Raw genomic sequence first — 20592 nt, forward strand, 5'->3', positions numbered from 1 at the left:
AAATACAGAACTAAAACACAACAATCAATGTACCTCCTAATTTCTATAAAGTTTCCTACACAAATCTTTATTGTAGCTGAAAGGCAAGTTCTCTCACTAGAATTCCTCTACTTACAATATAAATTTCAAAGGTTCACAAACATGTGTAACTTGCTCTAGTTTTTCCTCCACAACAGTTGTCATTCTTCTCCTATCAGAAAATAAGCAGATACTGGCCAGTGACTGTAAAGAAGCTCAGTGGGAAAAGAATGGACCAAATCAAGTCTTGTCATTCCTGTTCCCCTTCCTGACAATTGCAGAGCTGCATATATTCAATATTTACAAGATTGGACTATGCATGCTGACAGTCATACTGGTAGAAGTAACCAGTCAAGGGCCATGGAGCACCAAAAAGCAGTGGCAATAACAGGCAAAATTCCAACACATCCAGATTCCCAGACCAAGAAATCTCACTGTTGGACATTTAAGTCTAATTTTTCCTAGTCTTGATTTTATCTTACTATTATAACTAGCTACAGTCCTGCAAACACAGGTATACAGTACTATATACACTGTATACCTTCCTTGTATGCCTGGTGTTCACATCCTTCAGGTGTTTATATTTTTATGCTCCCCATCACTGTATTAGTTTAATTTACCCAGTCTCTGTAATTGCCTTTTCAGCCTTTCCTTGGTAAGTAACTAACCAATTTACTGAGTATTTCTACTGCTTTTTAGTCAATTTTCTCTCCAAGTAAGGATTCATAAAAGTTCACCTTTGGGGGGGGGGGGGGGGGCGGGGGCGGGGGCGGTATTGGCTGTTTCAACATCTAAAGAAGTTGTGAAGTAACACTCATCTTTCCATCTTTTCTTCCTTGCATTCAAGAGGACTGTCCAAAGCAGGCAGGGACGAAACTAGCTATTAGGCCATTAGTGCTAAGAAGGACTGGCAGGGCACTGTTTGTTTGTAGGCTTTGAAATACTGTCCCAACATCTTGGCACCTGAGCATTTTAACAGCATAACTGAGATTTAAAGAAAAACAGGTTTCAGAAGTTTTGAGGTGACTGAGTATTATGACTAACCTCCATGGGAGAGAGACAAGGGTGGTATGATTTTAGAGAAGAGGTACGAAACCAGTGTAAAAAAATAATTAAATTATGCAAAAAAAGAAACTTAGATTCACTCATTCATAATATTGGAACTTGGGCTTTTTTGATGAAAGCTAAGGCCTTATACTTAAAACTAATAAATGCAAATGATGGTTAATCTCATAAGAGATTATCCCCTGGAACACATGGCCACGAAGTACAGCTCAGCAGGTGGAAAGGAGAAAGCAGAAGGGAGGGGAATGTAGGTGCTAAAACACAAGATGGCTTGCACAGTGTTAGTTCGGGAGGCTGTAGTGAGCAGCAAACTGAACTCAGATCCTCTATCAGTCTGCTGGCCACAACAGACAACATTTCTTCCATGGGGAAGTTTGCTGTGTTCTTGGTTTTTTGCCTTACTTGCTTTGCATCCAAGGTTGTCATTCTTGAAACTCTGAATCAAATTGAATTATTGTTTTCACAAAAGGAAAGGAGGGTAAAAATCAGAATATGGCCCTTTGTCAGTAATTATTTCTTTTGCAATTTGAGTTACACATGAAATCATTCATCTTTTGTTTAGTAAAGGATTTCATACATCTCCGACTAGAAAGAAGAAAGAATGAGCTGTGACTAATAGGAACTGATCATTTCTAAACATTAATCTGTTATAAAACAATGAAAAATAAAATGAAATCTACTTTATCTTCATAACAAGAAAACTGAAGATAACAGGTAAGGAGAAAAATTAATGAAAGACTGAATTTAAAACATGCCAACACCAAATGCAAATAGTTTATTTCATTCTGCTGGGAGGCAAATGATAATATCCCATCTGATATTTTGTAAAAATAATAAAATAAACCCAACAAACAAACATAAAACCTAATTTGCAATAATTAGCCAAAGATTCAGTGCTGAGAGTACGGATGTAGAACTGTACACACTTTCAGTATGGTCTTACGGATTTAATGCAGGGCTAAGGGCTTGAGTTCCTGATGTCTCAGTCTGTTACCCCAGTCTCCCTGATTCTCAGTATGTAAAAATACAGGTACAGCCAGGTTATCCAGACTGTACTTCAGATACTGGTAGGTGATAGTCATAGAAAGAAGAAGGAGTAAGAGACAGGAGTTAACAGCCCCTCTGTCCACAGTACAGTCATCATCTCATTTTAAATGTAAAACTTGCCATGAATGGTCCAATCGGTAAGGAAAAATAATTTGAAGCCCATCTATGCATGGCATCTTCACAGCTTTTCACTATCATCAGATGACCAGACAGCTAAAGAAAAAAACTGTTCTTCCACATAGCCAGCTAGTCAGTGTTTACTGTAGTCCTCTAAGAGTTTGCAGAAGTTTGCTAACTGAGGAGATGCAATATCCCGTCAAATGGAGATGCTATACTTGTGGGGGCGGGTTATGATGCAGCTCCTGGAAGGCCTCTTCTAGATGAAACATGACTGAAATACATAGGATGTGTAATATGTGCACTGAGAATCGATAAAAAAGGCCCTCACAGTAGCCACTTCTCAGTTTAGGAACCCACCAGGTTTACATTCTTTTCTCAAAATACCAGGAGTAATTAGGCCATATGGACTAACTGTCTGCCAGTTCTTTTCTGGTTTTCCTTCCTTTTTGTTTTTTTACCTTCTTTTCCTTAGAAAATTCAAAGTCATTTTGAGTTAAACAAGCATGAAAATGCTTCCAAAACTAATAAATTAATACAGCATGTGTGCATATATGTGTAAAGTGTATTATTTTTAACATTATCAATTTAGCAACAGATGAACTTCTTGTTTAAAAAAGCACGTACTGATACTTCATACGCCATGTTTCTACCTGAAGTGAACAACATCCAAGCAACCCTAAATTCCAAATTCATGTTTTCCTGCAGTCCTAAATTCACCCCACAGAACAGTGGTGGAAACCAACTGCTACAATATAACTTTTAATACCAAAGACGTACAGCTTTAACACCTGGATGCTCGTTCAGCTACCTAGGAATTCTGAAATAACCTTAAAAAAACCCATATACTTATCTGATGTAAATTACATAATTAGAAATATTTGACACACAGGTGCAGCCCTGTGTTGTAATACTGGTTCCAATTCACTTTCTTACTGGGGAAGAAAATCCTCATATTAATTCATATTAAACAACGCTAATTTATTAAATAAAATTAATTTATGAACAACAAATCCAAAGGAAATGTTCTGATGTTAAACAGCTTCACAACAAGTGGTAAATTACTTTTCCCCTTAAAATCTGGTCAGGGAAAAGAGAAAGAACTCAGATAACTCTGTTACAATTAGTTCCTCTGATGGTGACTCGATTTACCGTTCTTCATGCAGAGCACAACGTAAAGTTACAATCTACTTCTTAATGTAGTAATGCATCTACTGTGTAAAAACCTAGGGAAAATGCATACATACAAGCTACTGTGAAGTATGGGAGGCTGATTCTCACCAGGTGTAAATGGCTCAAAAGCCAGTGGAGCTCTGCCAGTTTACTCCAGCTGAGAATCAGCTCCATGTAGATCTGCTCCAAACTAGTTAGCTATTTGTGTTTCTCTTGGAATATCGCCAAAGGGCTCATCACAGTACCCAACTGTGTTTACATCTTTGAAACATCCTGAAATTGCTGCTGTCTGAGACTACAGCCCAGACTACAGATAGAGCTGGTAGTCCTTTTGTTCAAGAAAAAATGGGAAAAAAAGCACCAGAACAACAAAAAAAGCACTCTAAACTTTAAAATCAGCTCTGTCTCATAAAATTAAACTTTCAAGCAAATGTGAAAAATAAAGAGAAAACTGCTGTGGGGGATTGCAATTTCACTCTTGTGGTTTATGAACTGCAGGAAAGTGAAGCCAATTCCCTGTAGTGAGATTACAGGTCTCCTCTTCTATAGGTCTTAAATTAAAAACCAGCTGAATCCAAAGTGAGCTAGTTTACTGGATCAGAAGATTCAATTATTTCTGCTAAGTAACTGAATGTGAACTACTTCCTTTTAATAATATACAACTAATAATTACTGCCCAAGAAAGGACTTTTTTCTACCAAGCTAATTAAACTAAAGGAATGTATTTTTCGACTGCTCTCAAATTTAACTAAAGCTAGAAACATTGCAACAAAACAAGTAAATGCAAATCCCCACTAACATACAGAAATATAAAGCCACACAATGTGTTCAGACATTACCAGAAACAGGTCTTGTCCAAAAATGTTATGTGAAAACAACATAACTTCTGGTCTATATTCAGCATACGTGCACACATAGGCAGTGTAATGTCCTGCCTACTTGTACAGATGTGTACACTGTACACAGTGGAGGAACACAACTGCAAAGAGGATGCAAAGCATCTTTGGCTTCAGTAACTGATTAAGCTCACTCTGCAAGAGGTCACTGTGAAATGTGTTGGAGAATTGATCCATATCCCTAATACGCAAACACACACAAGTAAGCAGCATGCAAAGGTGTTTGACTTACTGTTTTCCTCTATTGTGACTATTCTAGGATTGAACTGTTCCAGACTCCTCAGCCCTGGGCAATGTTGGGAAGAAATTTTATTTGAGAGAAAACATTCTCTGGAACGTTCATTAACAAGAAAAGAAAAAAGGGATGTTCTAAACGGCTGTGACTTTAAAAAAAATCTTGTGGGAAATGGAAAAATAAAATTTCTCAGGAGCACATAATAACTAGAATTTATCACTTTGGTCTGACTTTGATGATATTTATGGGCTACATTAGGTGTAGTTCATTTTACATTTTCATTCGCTTACATACGTGTTGCAGAGTTTAATTAGTTAATAACGATGTTCTTTAAACATGCTATAGAAAATTCACTTGGCGTCTCTGAGAAATTTTTATTTTGTTCCATACACTTTTTTTTCCAGCAATGTTAATGGTTCTTGCTAATTCATTTCAGTGACTTCATTTGTACAGGAGTGTTCATTAAAAAGACCTCTCCTGAATTCAGTATGATTGCTCACATGAGCAATAGCACCTGTATACATAGTGCCTACTGAATGAGACTCACATTACTGTATTTCCAAGTCATGTAAATAACTGCATTCCAAGATGTGTTTATCACGAGAAATGCACCACTTTTAGCAAAGTGCCATTAGTAAAAAAAAAAGAAAAAATGAGGAGAAAAATGATCCAGTGATCTGTTTCTGATGTTAAAACAGCCAGAATGCACTCTTAAGGCTCACTTTCTGCCACTGGAAAACCTTTCACACTTCAGGAGTTCAGTATCTTACATTTCTCCCCACCACCTTCCCTGAACAGCTGAATTTAATAGATCAAAATCATTTCGCAGGAAAAACCATTCTTATGATCTTCCATATGCTGTAAACTAAACTACAGTGTTTTGTGGTTTTAAGTGTTTTTAGAAGAAGCACTTTCCAAAATGGAAAATGGTTTCTGATAAGTATGGAAGAGGAAATAAAAATATCACTCCAGCATTCTATTAAAATACAACTAAACCTGTATGTATGTGCCTCAGACTGTTAATTAATATATTTTAACAGGATGATGAATTTTACTTTCTCTCAACACATTGCTATTTCTTACACACCTGTCACATCTTACCTACCTTTTTCTGAATGGCTGAAATAAAACATCTTTAGCATTCCAACCAGAGTAAAGCAGCCAGATCAGGTAGGCTTAGACGCCAACCTTCTCCCTAAAATTTCTGAAACTAGAGATGCCTCAATTCTAAATAACGAGTGGAGTCTATTATTCCCATTCATTATTTTAATTTTCTTCAAGAACCATGTCAGTCTACCCAAATTACTCACATTGCCTGCCTCAAAGTCACTAATTTTAAAAGCTCCAAATAGTTTCCAACTTTAAAAATCAGGGAATATCTACCATTTTTAAAACATTTCTGAGCAACCAAAACCCAGCACCCTGTAATATGTCCGCATCCAGCATTTCCACATCCATCCATACAATACTGTAGCACTGACAGAGCTAGACATGCAAACAAGCCACCTGCCCAAAAAATCTACTTAATCTGAGGTTTGCAAGAATTTGAGAGTGGTATTTTATTGCTTTAGAAAACAGTACAAAAGCCATTGCACTTTAGTTATCTGTACTTTTATCTTTTGACCAAGTGAGGGTGCAGAAAGAACAGCTATTTTACTTGGAAAAACTTCTAGTATGGTTTTGTCCGATAACACAAATTTTTGAGTCCCTATACATTTTAGTCACGTGCAAGGTTCCGAATAGTTTTTTGCAGATTTGAAAGGGGGAATAAGAACTAAGAAGCAGAGTGGTCACTTTGAGGCAGAAGTTATTATTTTCTGTGAATTTTATAGGGAATGAAACCTGCAATGTAACAACTTGCACTGCTGCTGCTGCTGCCGCTGCTGTATCAAGAAGCCACACTCCCAACTTGGGAGGTATATTATGTTAAATGAAGTCAATATTTTATTTTAATACAGTTTCATTTTAATTGATGTTCACCTCAATGACTGTAAAGATTTGTACAAGGTCTGGGAAAGTAAACATTAGATGATTCATCACAGGCAAAATGAAAGCGTGTCCCTCTCATGAAATGAATCTATAAATCTTTGCTACATTATTTTACTGATGGAAACCAAGTTCAGTGAGGAATGAAAGAGACTATTATAGCTGTTCTTGAAAAGATGGAGGAGGAAGGCACTGAAACGGAGACCTAGGGTATGGGTGGCCTGGAGTCTGTGTGGAACAAAAATAAGTCTGCCCCATTTTGCCCTTTGCATGGTCTTTGAAACTACCCCAATTACACACAGAAGTTACCAGTCTTTCTATCCAAAGTGCACACGTGCGTGTGTGCGTGTGCACACACACACAAAGAAGAGAGAGAACATTTGAGAAGGAGTATAGCAAAGTCACCTCCTTTGTGATGAAAAAGCAAATCAGACAAGAAAATAACAAATCAGATGAGTTACACACCTATAGCTAAGCACTACCGATCACACTGGACTATACAGCTTGAGCGAAGACACTCGGCTGCATACTGGAATAGTACAGATAGCTGTAGTGCACCAAGAAAAGGGCCAACAGGTTGTAATAAATTTCCAGCCCTCACACCAATGTGGGATGATGATTTGGAGAATAAGCCCCCTGTCAAGGTTGCTTTGGGCTGAGCTGGTGGCTGATACTCACTAATGCAACCTATGGGTTGATGTCTTTTACACTGAAGGAATTCAGCCATCTTCTCTGACACAGCCACGGCTCACTGAATGGCGCTGACCCAGAATGCTAAGCTCAGTAAAAACAATACTTGAACAGAAAAAAACCACTCCCCACATACACAGCCCTAACTTTCTTCACTCAGTTCCCATTATCTGAGCAACAATGTTGTACAAGAGCTGTTGGGCCATGTGTAAACATGCGGAGGCCATATCTATTAAATGTTCCACTGGAGAGAAGCTACAAAAACCCAGGAGTCCAGCCCCAGCGCCTGTCATTTCAGGACAAATGGTCACAAATGTCTTTCTAGGCTGATATCAATCTCTGCTCTCCCACTTTCCCTGACTGGGAAATGAAAGTTTCTGAAGTTCCAGATGGCCTATAACAAAAGAATGAAGGAGGAAATGAGAATACATAGACACTAGAAAAAACTGTAATTCTACAAAAAGAAAAATGAGGTTCTGTTTCATAGGAATAGATCCCTCCAGATAATCAAAGCCAAGAAAAAATCCACTCTCTGGATAATGAGTCTGGAGGCAAACTCATCCTAAAGGGCTTCTTTAAGCTATCCAGGCCAATATGTCATTTACAACAATGAAATTGTGTCCTGGTTTCAGCTGGGATAGAGTTAACTGTCTTCCTAGTAGCTGGTACAGTGCTATATTTTGAGTTCAGTATGAGAAGAATGTTGATAACACTGATGTTTGCAGTTGTTGCTCTGTAGTGTTTAGTCTAAAGTCAAGGATTTTTCAGCTTCTCACGTCCAGCCAGAGAGAAAGCTGGAGGGGCACAAGAAGTTGGTACAGGACACAGCCAGGGCACCTGACCCAAACTATTCCATACCATGGGACGTAACATCTAGAGTATAAATTGGGGGGAGTGGGAGCGGGGGAATCACTGCTCGGGGACTGGCTGGGTGTCGGTTGGGGGGTGGTGAGCAATTGCACTGCGTATCATTTGTACAGTCTAATCCTTTTATTACTACTGTTGTCATTTTATTAGTGTTATCATTATCAGTTTTTTCTTTTTTGTTCTATTAAACCGTTCCTATCTCAACCCACGAGTTTTACTTCTTTTTCCCGATTTTCTCGCCCATCCCACTGGGTGGGGGGGAGTGAGTGAGCAGCTGCGCGGTGCTTAGTTGCTGGCTGGGGTTAAACCACAACAAATTGTCATATGTTTGGCAAGTGGGCTTTGATTGTCCCTTCCTTTCCCACATTGTGAAAAATGAAAAAAAGCACTGAAAGAGATAAAATGCTCTTGTGCCACCTTGTATGCCTGTTTGAAAGCAGGAGGACCAAAGTTTCTCCTGCAGTTGTGTACAGCTGCTTAGAAGCATTATGGAAATTCAGTGGCTAGGAAGACATTTTCCTTCTGCCACTTGTATTTCTTTTGCTATGTCAAGTAAAATGTGTACTCTTAACCTGCCGTTACTGCACAATATCCACCTCTTAATAGAAAATGCCACTGAATTCCTGCCATTTTCCACAAGATCAGAGCATACACACAGAATACCTGTTCTTCTGCAGATGCACATGTTTTCTATAAATTTGAGGCGGGGTGCAATATTAGACTTTGGGGGAACAGCCAATATAACCTTTGCCAGACACAAACAGCTTCTGATTATTGATTAGGCGTCAATTCACTAGTCTTCAGGTCTTATCAGTAGTTATTGCATGCAACAGGAGAACAGAGAGCCTAGTTATTTACTCATCCAGTTGTAAAAAACTCAATGGAAAAAACACGTAGTAGGGCAGAGTCCATTATTGGAACTTTGTGCAGCAGAGAAGCAGATGTAGCAACACTCAGGACCACAAATGCAAGTATGAATGAACCTCTGAGAGGTGTTCTCATGTTGAGACAAAAATGTACACGCACCTCTATAGACATTTATTTTTACATGGCAATTCTGGATAATGACTATAAAAGGAATAATATATAGTTGACTCATTCAGCAAGCACAGCAGATCTTGTGCACTGAATGCATCAGGGGGTTTTGCGCAAACACAGTTTGTAATTGTGCAACTAAAATCTTCAGCAGTGCAGAAGCACACGTGGGTTGTATAGCCTACCTTCATTCCAGCTGTAGCTAACAGTAAAACCCTGACCCGCAAAATAGTAACACATTGTGGGGTAATGAACTATAATAGAATGCTGAAAATCTATAGCTGAAATACTCACTAATCATTTATTAATATGGTTCCATGAATGACATTGTCATAGAGATAATACCCAGTCTGATGACACAGAAAACACCTTCTGCTTCAAATCCAAATTCGAATTTCCACTATTATCTCAGCTTCCTGACTTCCAAACTACCTGTTGGGACCATCTACTGCTTGTAGGTAGTTTGATATCAACAGCAAAGCTCCCTATTGTAAGGACTTTGCTGATACCTGTTCATTTCAGGTATCAACACTGACACCTAGCTCTAGCTCCATAGTGGGATTGACAGAATCACAGAAACATTGCTCAAAAGAGACCTTTGGAGATCTTTAGTCCAACCTACCACTCCCTCCCACTCACCACCACTAGATCTGGTCAGCCACGACTGTCTAGCCAAGTCTTCAAAACACCTAGGGTGGGTTTCTCTGCCACCTCTCTGGTGTTTCTGCTTGCGCTATTTTTACTTCTGTGTTATGATTTTGTAAGTTACTAAAAAATAAATTAAACCCCTCTGGAAAATGGCTTCATCTTTGGGAAGGCTGAGCAGTCAAAAGTACATTATATAGAATTATTACACAGAATTATTTGGGTTATTCTATCTGCCAGTTTGACTTTTCTTATAGCAGCCCAGAATAAATTAGGGTGTTTAAAAGTACTTTCCAACCAGAAGCTTTCCAATTTATAATAAATGCTACTGAGGAACCAAAGTCTTTGTTTTACACTCATAGCGACTATGGTTATTCTCTACACAAGATCACTTCCAGGTCTGCGAATATGTTCTGGCCATGTCCTGTGTTTTGCTGGGATGAAACCAGAGTGCATCTTCCTGTGCCTAGCTTTTTATGAAAAAAATCATGGTGTCCCAGCTTTATATGGGAAAAAACCCCAATGGTTCCCAGCATCTGGGCTACACTACAAGGAAGTATGTTGCACTCTTACTGATGCCCTGCTCATCCAGATCTGGCAACCAATACTGTACAGGGCACTGTCAAAAGCATCAGCCGCCTAGGCCAGACATAGGCACCCTTAAAATTCAAGGTTGCTTTTGACACATTTAACATCTTGGATTTCCCAAGTTTCTCATGAAGCATCTAATGTTTTTACACGCCTCTCCCTCATCATCTATACTGATAATCCACAGTCCAAAATGCCAGTGTTGCAAATACTAATTCCTAAATAGCAGCTTTTGTGCTTTGCAGCTTGTATTTCAAAATGGCTGCTCCCTGCTTGATGATAATACTAGCGTAATTAACATTTAAGGCAGTTAAATATTCGTTAGTGAATAGAAGCTCAGTCTGGCACTTGAAATCTTGCCCTTGGAGCCCAGCAGAGTTAGAGCGTTGGTTTCTGAGACAAAACAGTGTCCCATTTCTTCTCTGCAATTAAAAATAACCACTGAGTTTTAGATAATAATAGAGGTCAAAATACCCAAGAGCTATTGAAAATATTTAACCACACACAAATGGTACATATTTAAAAGGCCTTAGAGACTGGCATGTTACACAAACCAGTCAAGCAACTAAAACATCTTAAGCAGAAGTACAATGAATTGTGCACAGGTCATATATAAAAATGCAGACGGCTACAGGTAAACACACCAAGTTAATGCTGGTTGGCATTCACTCAGACCTTACTCCAGCGTTCTCGAAGTACTTTGCACCTATAGATTAACCTGTTTTATAAAGGAGGGATATCTCTAGCTTGTACTTATTTTTACAAAGGGTGAAGTAAGACAAAAGGTCAGGGCTGTAACCAGAAACGGAAAGGCAGGATCTGGGGCCCCAGCCTATTAATTTCTAGATAGCTCACCTTATTATATAGAGTCACATATGGACAACAAACATAAACTGTAATTGGGAGTTCTCCAATTAAACAAATCCATTCAAAAAGCTAGATGCATATTTTCAAGGCTAGAAAAGAAAATTGTTTTAGGATACTAAACAAGCAACTGCATGAAATTTAGCTTTTTTATTGAGTTCTGAGATCTTAAAGAACTCTAAGTCTTGACTAGGTTCAAAAGCGTTTTCTGAAGGACTGGCTTCGTGATGCAAGGGCAAAAAAAAGATTCACCATGGAAAGTTCACCAAAGTTCTGTAGGTTTTTAGAGATTACATTACTATGATGTAGAAAGAAATGGAGATTGATTTCCCAGAGAGGCTATGACTAACCTCTCTTTTCAGGGTGAATGAAGTATAGAAGCAAAAAGAAATGCTAAAGAACAGTAGTCATCAGTAGGCACGGATTTGTACTACAGCCTTCAATCTAGCAGGCAGCTAGTTTAACCCACACAAAATAGCTGTTTCTCTTCCTAAGTTTTCTGACTGGTGGGCTGGCTGATGTGACTTTATTACTTCTGCATCTGCTGTTCTGATAGACTAATGAAGAACGACTTATTATTGCTATTATTGTTGTTGCTGTTTCCACTAGACACGACATCAACTAGCATGGACACTTCATTCAGCACTGCAGAGTAACAAGCAAAAAAACCAGTTTAGCTGGAAGACTTGCATCAAGACTTTCTCCCATATGGAGTAAGCAAAGATCTTCGAAGGACCTTACAACACCCATCTGCCAGGACCATGAGGGGTGGGAGATGAGTTAGCAACACTGTGAAATATGTAGTGTGGAAATTTAGATATAATCTGAAGGTGCATAAATGATAGAAAGCAATCTTTTTTCATGAAGAATAGGTTATGCCAGATAGCTTAGACAACTTGTGCAAAATGACAGGATTAGTGCACAAAGGGAATGCAGCAGTTCTGATTTTACAGAAACATTATTTATGGGTTAGTGGGTGGACGAAAGTTTTCTCAACAGATTTTTACAGATCTAACCATACCCAGAAAGTTCAAATGGTTTCCTTTAGCCTCTACTTAGTGCTACTTTATAGGTAGTGTTTTGCTTTAATTTAATTTATCTAGACTTTAATAAGACTTTTGGTACTTTACTGCCTGGAAAATTATTACTGACACTGGAAATATGGTGCCTGGTTATGAATATTGCAATGAAGATATGAAGTTGCCAGACATATTGTAAACAGAGCATAATTACAGTATTTACAGTTGAACATCAAAATGGGAAGAGATGCCAAGTGGCATTTCTCAGAAGTTAATATTGGGACTGATACTATCTAATATCTTCCTTAATAATTTGGGAAATGAAATAAATTGTACATTGGTTGAATACACAGTAGACACAAGAGGAAGATGAACTACAACATAGCAGGTGGGTAGGTTGAAAAAAAAACAGAAAGAGCTGGAGATTTAAGACGGAGAGAGAGAAGGGTGCATTTAGAAGAGAAGCTATTTAATGTAGACAAATGTAGAATAATAAGCTCAGAGAAAATTAACACCCATCTCAAGTAACCAAATGGGAAAATGCCAATTTTCATTAAAAAAAAATCCAAGAGACTTCACAGTTTATTCACACTGAAAATTCACATTGGGGTATATGCATCAGGTTTGACAACTTGTTTGCTACATTCCAGCCTGATGTGATTTTAAAGGGAAGAAAAACAGATTCCCTTAAAAACCTGCCTTTTAAAATATATTTTTACTTATTTTAAATATATACCGAATGCTCATAAAAGACCCAATTTACAGTCCTGTTAGTGGAAATAACATAGTACTAACGTAACATAAGAGACACAGAAGCAGCCCACAAGAGGTCCAAGATGGAAGTCAGGAAGCCAAAGCCCATCCGTCGCCAATACTGTCAAGGAGTTCTAAGCGTTCACTCTATGCAGCAGAGCAAAATCCATTAAATACTAGGTTACCACTGATTTGTTGACTTTAGTTTAGAAGCTCAACTATACCTTGTGGAAAGCTATTACTGTATAAAAGAAAGTACGATTCTGAGGGATATTAAAAAAAAAAAAAAAGCCTAAACAAATACTGAAACAAGCTTGCTGCATTAAATGACTACTGTATATGCTAAGGAACCTTAAATATTATCTGTAGGATGGAAATTGTCAAAAGAATGCACCCTTGCAATAAAATTAACCTGTAATTATATAAATTCACTAAGAATAGAAAACATTTTATGACACAAGAACCCCCTACATGGACTATGTTAGACAACTGCTCCTGGCTGAGAATTTAAAGGCACACTATCTTTTTCCCATCATTATTTGGTTAACAATACTTACAATACAAGTACATTATTTTGTCACAGGACTGATTCATTACAAGAATATATAAAAACTTTATCAAACTGAGTATTACTTTTCTTCCTAACACAGCAATCCAGATATAGCTGATGCATATGAAATGGCTGATGTGATAGCAATCAACAGTATTTTTTTAATGTATGCTTAAAAACCTGCTTACCAAGGGGAGCCATATATTCTGAATCCCCTCACCGTCACTTCAGAGTCTTGAAGATAGATGCAGTTTGTTAGAAGAGACTGTACATTTTCATAGCTCTCTGGCTTCAGCTTAGAAACAGAGGGGAAATAGTAAAAGTCCTGCTTGATTAAGTCAGCCATGAATTCCTGGTCAAAGGTCAATTCATGATTTCCTGCTATCACAATCTTGTATTCATAGGGCAGGCTACCTAAAACAGTGAAAAACAAACAAATTACTTGTTTTATGGAAATTCTGACAAACGAAAACAGACAGACTCACAAACTATTATCGATTCCTATAATATGCTCACATATTTGAAACAATCGAGCATATCCCTACTACGTGTTACTGTAATTCCCGGTGATTTCAGGTAAATGACATTACTGTCTTTTTCAGGGCACACTATGATTTAGCATGCTTAGCATTAATGTGTTGAAACTACTTTCAACTCATCAACCTTAAAAACCAGCCTGCAGACTCCTGCTCTACTATTTACTGCTAGTTAATTGCCATTTGTGCTGCAAGTATCACTTACTGTGACAGTGATGATAACGCTTTGACAGAAATTAGGGTTCAAAGAAGATCGTCCACAATGCTTCATAAAATAATGTCACCTCTCCTCTCCCAGACCTGTAGTCTTTATCAGCTTGTACTGAGGAGGTCTTACAGACTCAGAACTTGGGTCAGCCAGAGGGGTCTGCTGCCCTCTTTGCCCTGACATTAAGATCAAACCTTCAAGCAAGACAGGGATTGGGTTTAGCTGTCAAAACTCCACATCCCACAGAGAAGTCTCGCGGTTTGCCTCTATCCCATTTTTTTTCCTGCTCCATTTTCTCAGTGACTTCCTTAGATCCATGGACTATAATTTAAAGTGACTCACGTTCAAGAATATTTTACAACCCGTATTTAGTGAAAAACTTTACAACAACCTCCTGCTGAAGGCAAGAATATATATGCCCACACACGTGGGTTCTTCCAGAGAGCAGCACTGCAACAGAAACTTTCCACCTGACTCTACAGTTGGTTATCAACTGGATTCTGCCCTGGAGAGCAGGCATCGCCGGTCTCAAAAAGCTCAACTTCTAAGTATATCTGAGAGGAAACGAAGACAGAAACTGTGTAAAGCTGCATTCAATAGCTTTGCTTCTGCACTATTAATTTGCATCAGAATGAGGACAGTTGGAACAGATTGGGAGCAGAAAGAAATATTTTACTGAAAATGAGACCCACCCTGCATAGCAGCAATCGTCTTTTTTTTATTTTAAAAATGTGTTGTTGATAACATAGAAACCTTAAGTGATGACCCCAAGCCTAACCTAGAGGTAGGATATTTAGAGAATGTAAAACACCAGCCAATGTGCAGTGGCAAAAGTTGGCATGAGTAGGACTTAAAAATAAAATGCAACAGCATGATTCAGAGTTACAGAAACAGAAGACAGAGAACAGTGCTAGCCCAGAGGAGATGCCACATGGCTGAACTCATTATTTGCCAATGAAAAGATCTGGGTAACTCTGAAATATGTTTCAGGCACTTGTAACACCTGTATTAGGAAAATCGATTGTACAGGTTTCAGTCTTTCCTGTGGACCCAAGACATACATGCCTTTAGAATATTTATTAACAGAAACTCCTTTCAGATATTTATAATTACACGTTGAATGCTGGAGATTCAATTATTTACCTGGAAGACTAGCTGAGATGTAAATTTTGTCATTTTTGCTTCTGAAACGCTTAGCATTTTGCAGATGTGTACTCCATCTCTGCAAGTTTTCTGGGTGTGTGCACACATACACACACAAGTGAAAAATGTTACTTACATGCCACAGTCTGTATGGGCATCTACAGGCCTTAAAGCATTCTTGGGAAATAGGAAAATAAAGAAATCCTGTATGCCGCAATATTGTTAACAATTCCATTTCTATTCTGTTTTGTAAATCTTTTCCAGCTCATCTGATCCATCCATCTAGCAGCCAAGAACCTGTACAAGCTGGTTATAGTTGTTGCTTCCACTAATGTATTTATGTCATGTTGCTGTCTGTGGGTGTTACTTAGGCAAATTAGCAAATTACTCTAAATGTACAGTTACATTTATTATAGTGGCGGCCAGAAGCGCTGCTTTAGTTACAGGTCTGTCAGCTTTTCAATTAACAACTGTGTTTTTGACGAGTTTGCAGCTCAGGTTTTTTCTTCTTTCATTCCATACCAGGCAGTAACTTGCTAAACCTATTTCCCTCTCTTTGTCTCCACAAGCCCTCTTTACCCTTTAAATCTTAATTTTTTGTCTAACTGGTATTTTTTGTTGCTTGCACATAAATGTAACAATATTTTGTTTAAACTTTGCTCCTCAGAAGACTTTAGAACATGCTTCACTTTTCACTCCGAGTGCTCTCAAAGTGCAAAGTCAACCTTAGGCAGAAATCTTTGAACCCTTGTTCTTGGCTGGTCACTATTGTCATGAACTATAGGACGCTAGTTGAGCGGCTGCAGATGAAGACCCTCAGCTATCAGACCACAATATCGATTACATATTTCCCATCTTCCCTGCTTCCACTGTGATCCATACTTACCTAACTCTAGCCCACATGCAGAAATCAACACCGAATGCTAAACATCTCTTTGCACTAAAGCATGGTCCTCCTACCACTGACCTCAGAGGGACCAACACCACCTTACTGGGGCAGGATCACAGTCCAACATGGTGTGTCAGCACAATCCTGAGAAATGGTGAATGTTTCAAATGCCTTTTACAGCATGAAGATCCACCAAACACTAGCAATATCTGATCAATACTTACCTGAAAACCACCTTAAAGCAGCAATTCTTTCCTACTTCTGACCTACAACTTCTTACTTCTCCTTTTTATATGTTATTACTTAAACTGTTCTGTAATTTCTTATTTCATTATGACCTTCCAACATGGTTTTCCATCTCTAGGCACAGACTACTGCACAATTTGTAGCCTTGGCTTGGTCCTTGGCTAGGACCAAGACCTCCCCAAGAACACTAGCTGCTGTATGGCTCTGTTTCTACATCTGTCCATAGCTGTAGAACAACCTCTTTTCCATCTATTATGTTTTGTGCCACCAGCTCTTCATCAGAGATAACTTGAACACTTCCAGGTTGACCAGCTTATTCCCACACCTGCTAGTGGGAGCTACTGACAAGCTGGGTAGAAAAGACACCAGGCACATTTCCTGTCCCTCGTTAAACAAACTGAGCTGACAATGTTGAGTTCTCACTCGTGCAGGTTTTCATGGCTTCTGTAACAATTGCATTTGGCTAAGAAAGATTTCTACCAAAGACAGCAGTGGCTACAACATACCTATGCAGTGGCTTCCTTTTGTCTTCCATTTACAAACTCCATGAAAACAAGCCTTAGTAAAGGCAGTGGCTAACATTTTCATTTGCTAAGCTCTTTTCCCTTTTTTCTTCTTCTTCTTTTCCAAAATAGCCATACGCTAAACATTAAGTTCCATGACTGCTCATCTGTGTGGGCACCAATGGTACCACTAGAGCAACCTTAAGTGTATCATGAGTGACTGACGGCCCTGAAATAACAGCAATGGGGATGTGACTGTGGTGGTACCTCCTCAATCCTTCCACTGAGGGGGCTCACTGCTCAGGTGGGAGTGGATGCACCCCACAGCCAACACAATGCTGCGTGGCTAGAGCTGCAAGCAGGCCTGTAGCTTCTGTAACCACAGGACCCTTTCTGAAGAACAAGGATTGCTGCGCAGGGATGGCATTCCCCTGGCAAACTGGGGCAAGAGTGTCTTTGCCAACAGGTTTGCTAATACCGTGGGAAGAGTTTTCAGTTAGGTGTGCTGGGGAAGGGCTGTCACGCTGTGAAGAGAAGTGAAGGCATGCAGGCAGTGAGGGAGCACCTGGGGGACAACAGGATGGCAAAGGCTCTTGCGCTACCCTTGTAAAAGCAGCCTCACCGCGGCTCCTCTCAGGCACAGCATTGGGTACAACCAGGAGGGAAAAGTCCATGCACAGTGGAGAGCTGTGACATCTCTGAGATTATGTAGACGGTGGGATAGGTCACCTGACTGGAGTGCTGCAATGGATGCACACAGGTCTATCACCTTTGAAAAGGATTGGAGAAGTTCCCAATGGCTGGAAAAAGGTACGTGTCCCACCCATCCTCAAGAAAGACAAGAAGGGGAATCTGGGGAACTATATGCCATCAAGCCTCACATCAGGCCTCCGAAAATTAGGAAACAAATCTCCCACAAAGTAATTTTCCAAGCACATGAAGGTCAGGAAAGTGATTTGGAACAGCCATCATTGATTTAACATGGGTAAATCATACCTGACTAATGCAGTTGCCTTCTATGAGGAGATGACTGGCTCTGTGGATAAGGGAGAGCACTGGATGTTGTTCACCTTGATTTTAGCCTTTGACACAATCTCCCATAGCATCCTTGTAGCCAAATCGGTGAGATATGGATGGATGATAAGGTGGGTCAAATATTGCCTGGAATACTGGTCTCAAAGGGCTAGAATCAGTGGTACAAAGTCCATCCAGCAGTCAGCCACTAGAGGTATCCCTCAGCTAGTGATGCTGGGGCCAATACTGCTTCCCATCTTTACTAACAGCCTGGATGATCCGATGGAGTGCACTTTCAGCAAGTTTCCAGACAACACCAAACCAGGGGTGGGGATCTGATGACCCACTCTGGAGGGCATGTCTGCTATTCAGAGGAACCTCCAAAGGCTGGAAAAATGGGCTGAGAGGAACCTCATAAACTTCATCAAAAGCAAATGTAAACTCCTGCACCTAGGATAGAGTAACTTCATTCAGCAAGACTCACCAGTGTGTCTTTGCAGCAAAGACAGCCAACCACATACTGGCCTGTATTAGTAACAGTGAAACCAGCTGAACAAGGGGAGTGATCTTTCTCCTCTGTCTAGCACTTGTGAGACCACATCTGGAGTGCCGTGTCCAGTTCTGGGTTCCTCAGTAAAAGAAAAAGACTAACAAACTGAACCAAGTTCAGCAGAGGGCCACCAAGATGGTTGGGGAATGTGGCATACAGGGAGAGGCTGAGATCCGAGTCTATTCAGCCTAGAGAAGATGAAGGGAAGACCTTACTGCTGTCTGCAACTACCTGATCTCAGGATAAGAGCAGGTAGAGCTAGGTTCTTCACAGAGGTGCACACAGATACGACACGGGGCCACAGACGCAAGTGGGACCATGGTATAAGGAAACAATTTTACTATGAGGATGGTCAAAAAGTGGAAGAGGTGCCCAGAGCAACTGTGAAATCTCCATCCTTGGAGATATTCAAGATTCAACTGGACAAGGTTCTGAGCAGCCTGCTCTAACTAGACCTGCTTTGAACAGGAGGTTGGACTCAATGACCTCCAGAGGTCTGCTCCATCCTGTGTGATTCTAGGTTTCTGTAAGTCTACACTGGAAAACGAACAAGAATTTTAAAGAGCCTGCAATGCTGAAAGAAATTTAAAACTCATTTGGTGTTGTGATTCTAATGGAACAAATCTATGGTAGATAAGCAATTTAACAGGACTAAAGATTATGTTCCATTAACTTTGGTGTAAGTTTCTTGTACTATCCATTTAGCAGATGAGTAGGACTAAACACCCAACTGATAGCCAATTAACATTTGATGCTAGCATATGGCTTTGCTGGTGGGCAGGTAGCAACTTGGTATTAATACAGAAGCTCTATGTATCCAAAGATATTAAAGAAAATTTATGGCTGTCACAGGAATTCTGCACATATATCCAGGACAAAATTCATTCCCCAGTAAAATTAAGGCAGCAAGCATGTAAGAAATAGATCTGCCCTTCAGGAGTGCCAAGAAACACATGCAAGAACATATGTTATGGGAGTCAAAGATGTATTTTCAAACCAAAAAAAAAGGAAAAGTTATGAATTTGGGGGAAAGCTACATTTTTTTTTCTGATCTCATATTTTGACTAGCCAAAACAAGGCAAGTGTTTTTGCCCAAAGACCAGGGATTCCCCCTGTTCTTGGCACCTGAGAAGCTTCTGCTAAAATATGCCTATAACCTGGAGACAAACTACAACTAAAATCGGTTGGAAAAAATTTACCTGAACAGTCTTCTGTATTAAAATTATTAAAATACCACTTGGATGGAATGGGATATATTTGGAAATTCATGTAGTGATTCTGACATTACCAAGGAAACAAAACGAAGCAAAATGTCAGTTTAAAATATTTTGGGGTGAATAAAAATTTCATTTCTAAGCAAAACTTCACATTTTTTTCTAAAATAAGGGGGGGGGGGGGGTGGTGTCCTCCCATAATGTCTAACTTGCAAGAAATTAAAATTATTTTCCTCCAAAATCAACCTCTAGCCACTTCATCCTTTTTAGATTTGGAATTAACAGAAATATCTACACATCAAAATTCTGTCAGAAACACACTGGCTCCAATTCTGCCCCAGGCTTCAGGACTTTCTCTTTCAGGCCACATCCAACTTTTGCCTTCTGCCAATTTGGAATGGAGCTCCATCCACTCTTTCAGCCGCTATCTTAACATGGGATGAGAGATTTTTCCTTTCCTTTTCTTTCTTCTCTGCTACATAGTTCTTCATCTTTCTCCTTTCTGTTTTGTAATCTCCCTCTGTATGCAGAAAAATGCTGGAGACACATTATCTTGCACTTAATTTAGCAGTTTTAGCAAGATTATCTTTTTCTCACAGAAACAAAACTTGTAGAAGTATGATGTTTTACACTTCCGTATGCTTGTCTCTCAATATCCCTCTGAAAATGCCCAACAGATTCAAAAGTCATTTACTATATTCAGCAGAGGAGTAAAGACCTCAAAGATAATTATGTTCCCTT

The 20592-nt window shown here is 39.3% G+C and overlaps 1 protein-coding gene across 4 annotated transcripts in view; it reads right to left on the bottom strand.

Moving 5' to 3' along the window:
• Positions 1 to 20592, bottom strand: part of MPPED1 (metallophosphoesterase domain containing 1) — a 66239-nt gene that overhangs the window by 16543 nt on the left and 29104 nt on the right. For all 4 annotated transcript variants that reach the window (XM_075051853.1, XM_075051855.1, XM_075051854.1 and 1 more), the window contains one exon: positions 13737 to 13958. In XM_075051853.1, coding sequence (XP_074907954.1) covers positions 13737 to 13958 — 222 coding nt within the window. The remainder of the gene's footprint in view (positions 1 to 13736; positions 13959 to 20592) is intronic.

Source organism: Buteo buteo, chromosome 19 (genome assembly GCF_964188355.1).
Source record: "Buteo buteo chromosome 19, bButBut1.hap1.1, whole genome shotgun sequence".
Taxonomy (NCBI): domain Eukaryota; kingdom Metazoa; phylum Chordata; class Aves; order Accipitriformes; family Accipitridae; genus Buteo; species Buteo buteo.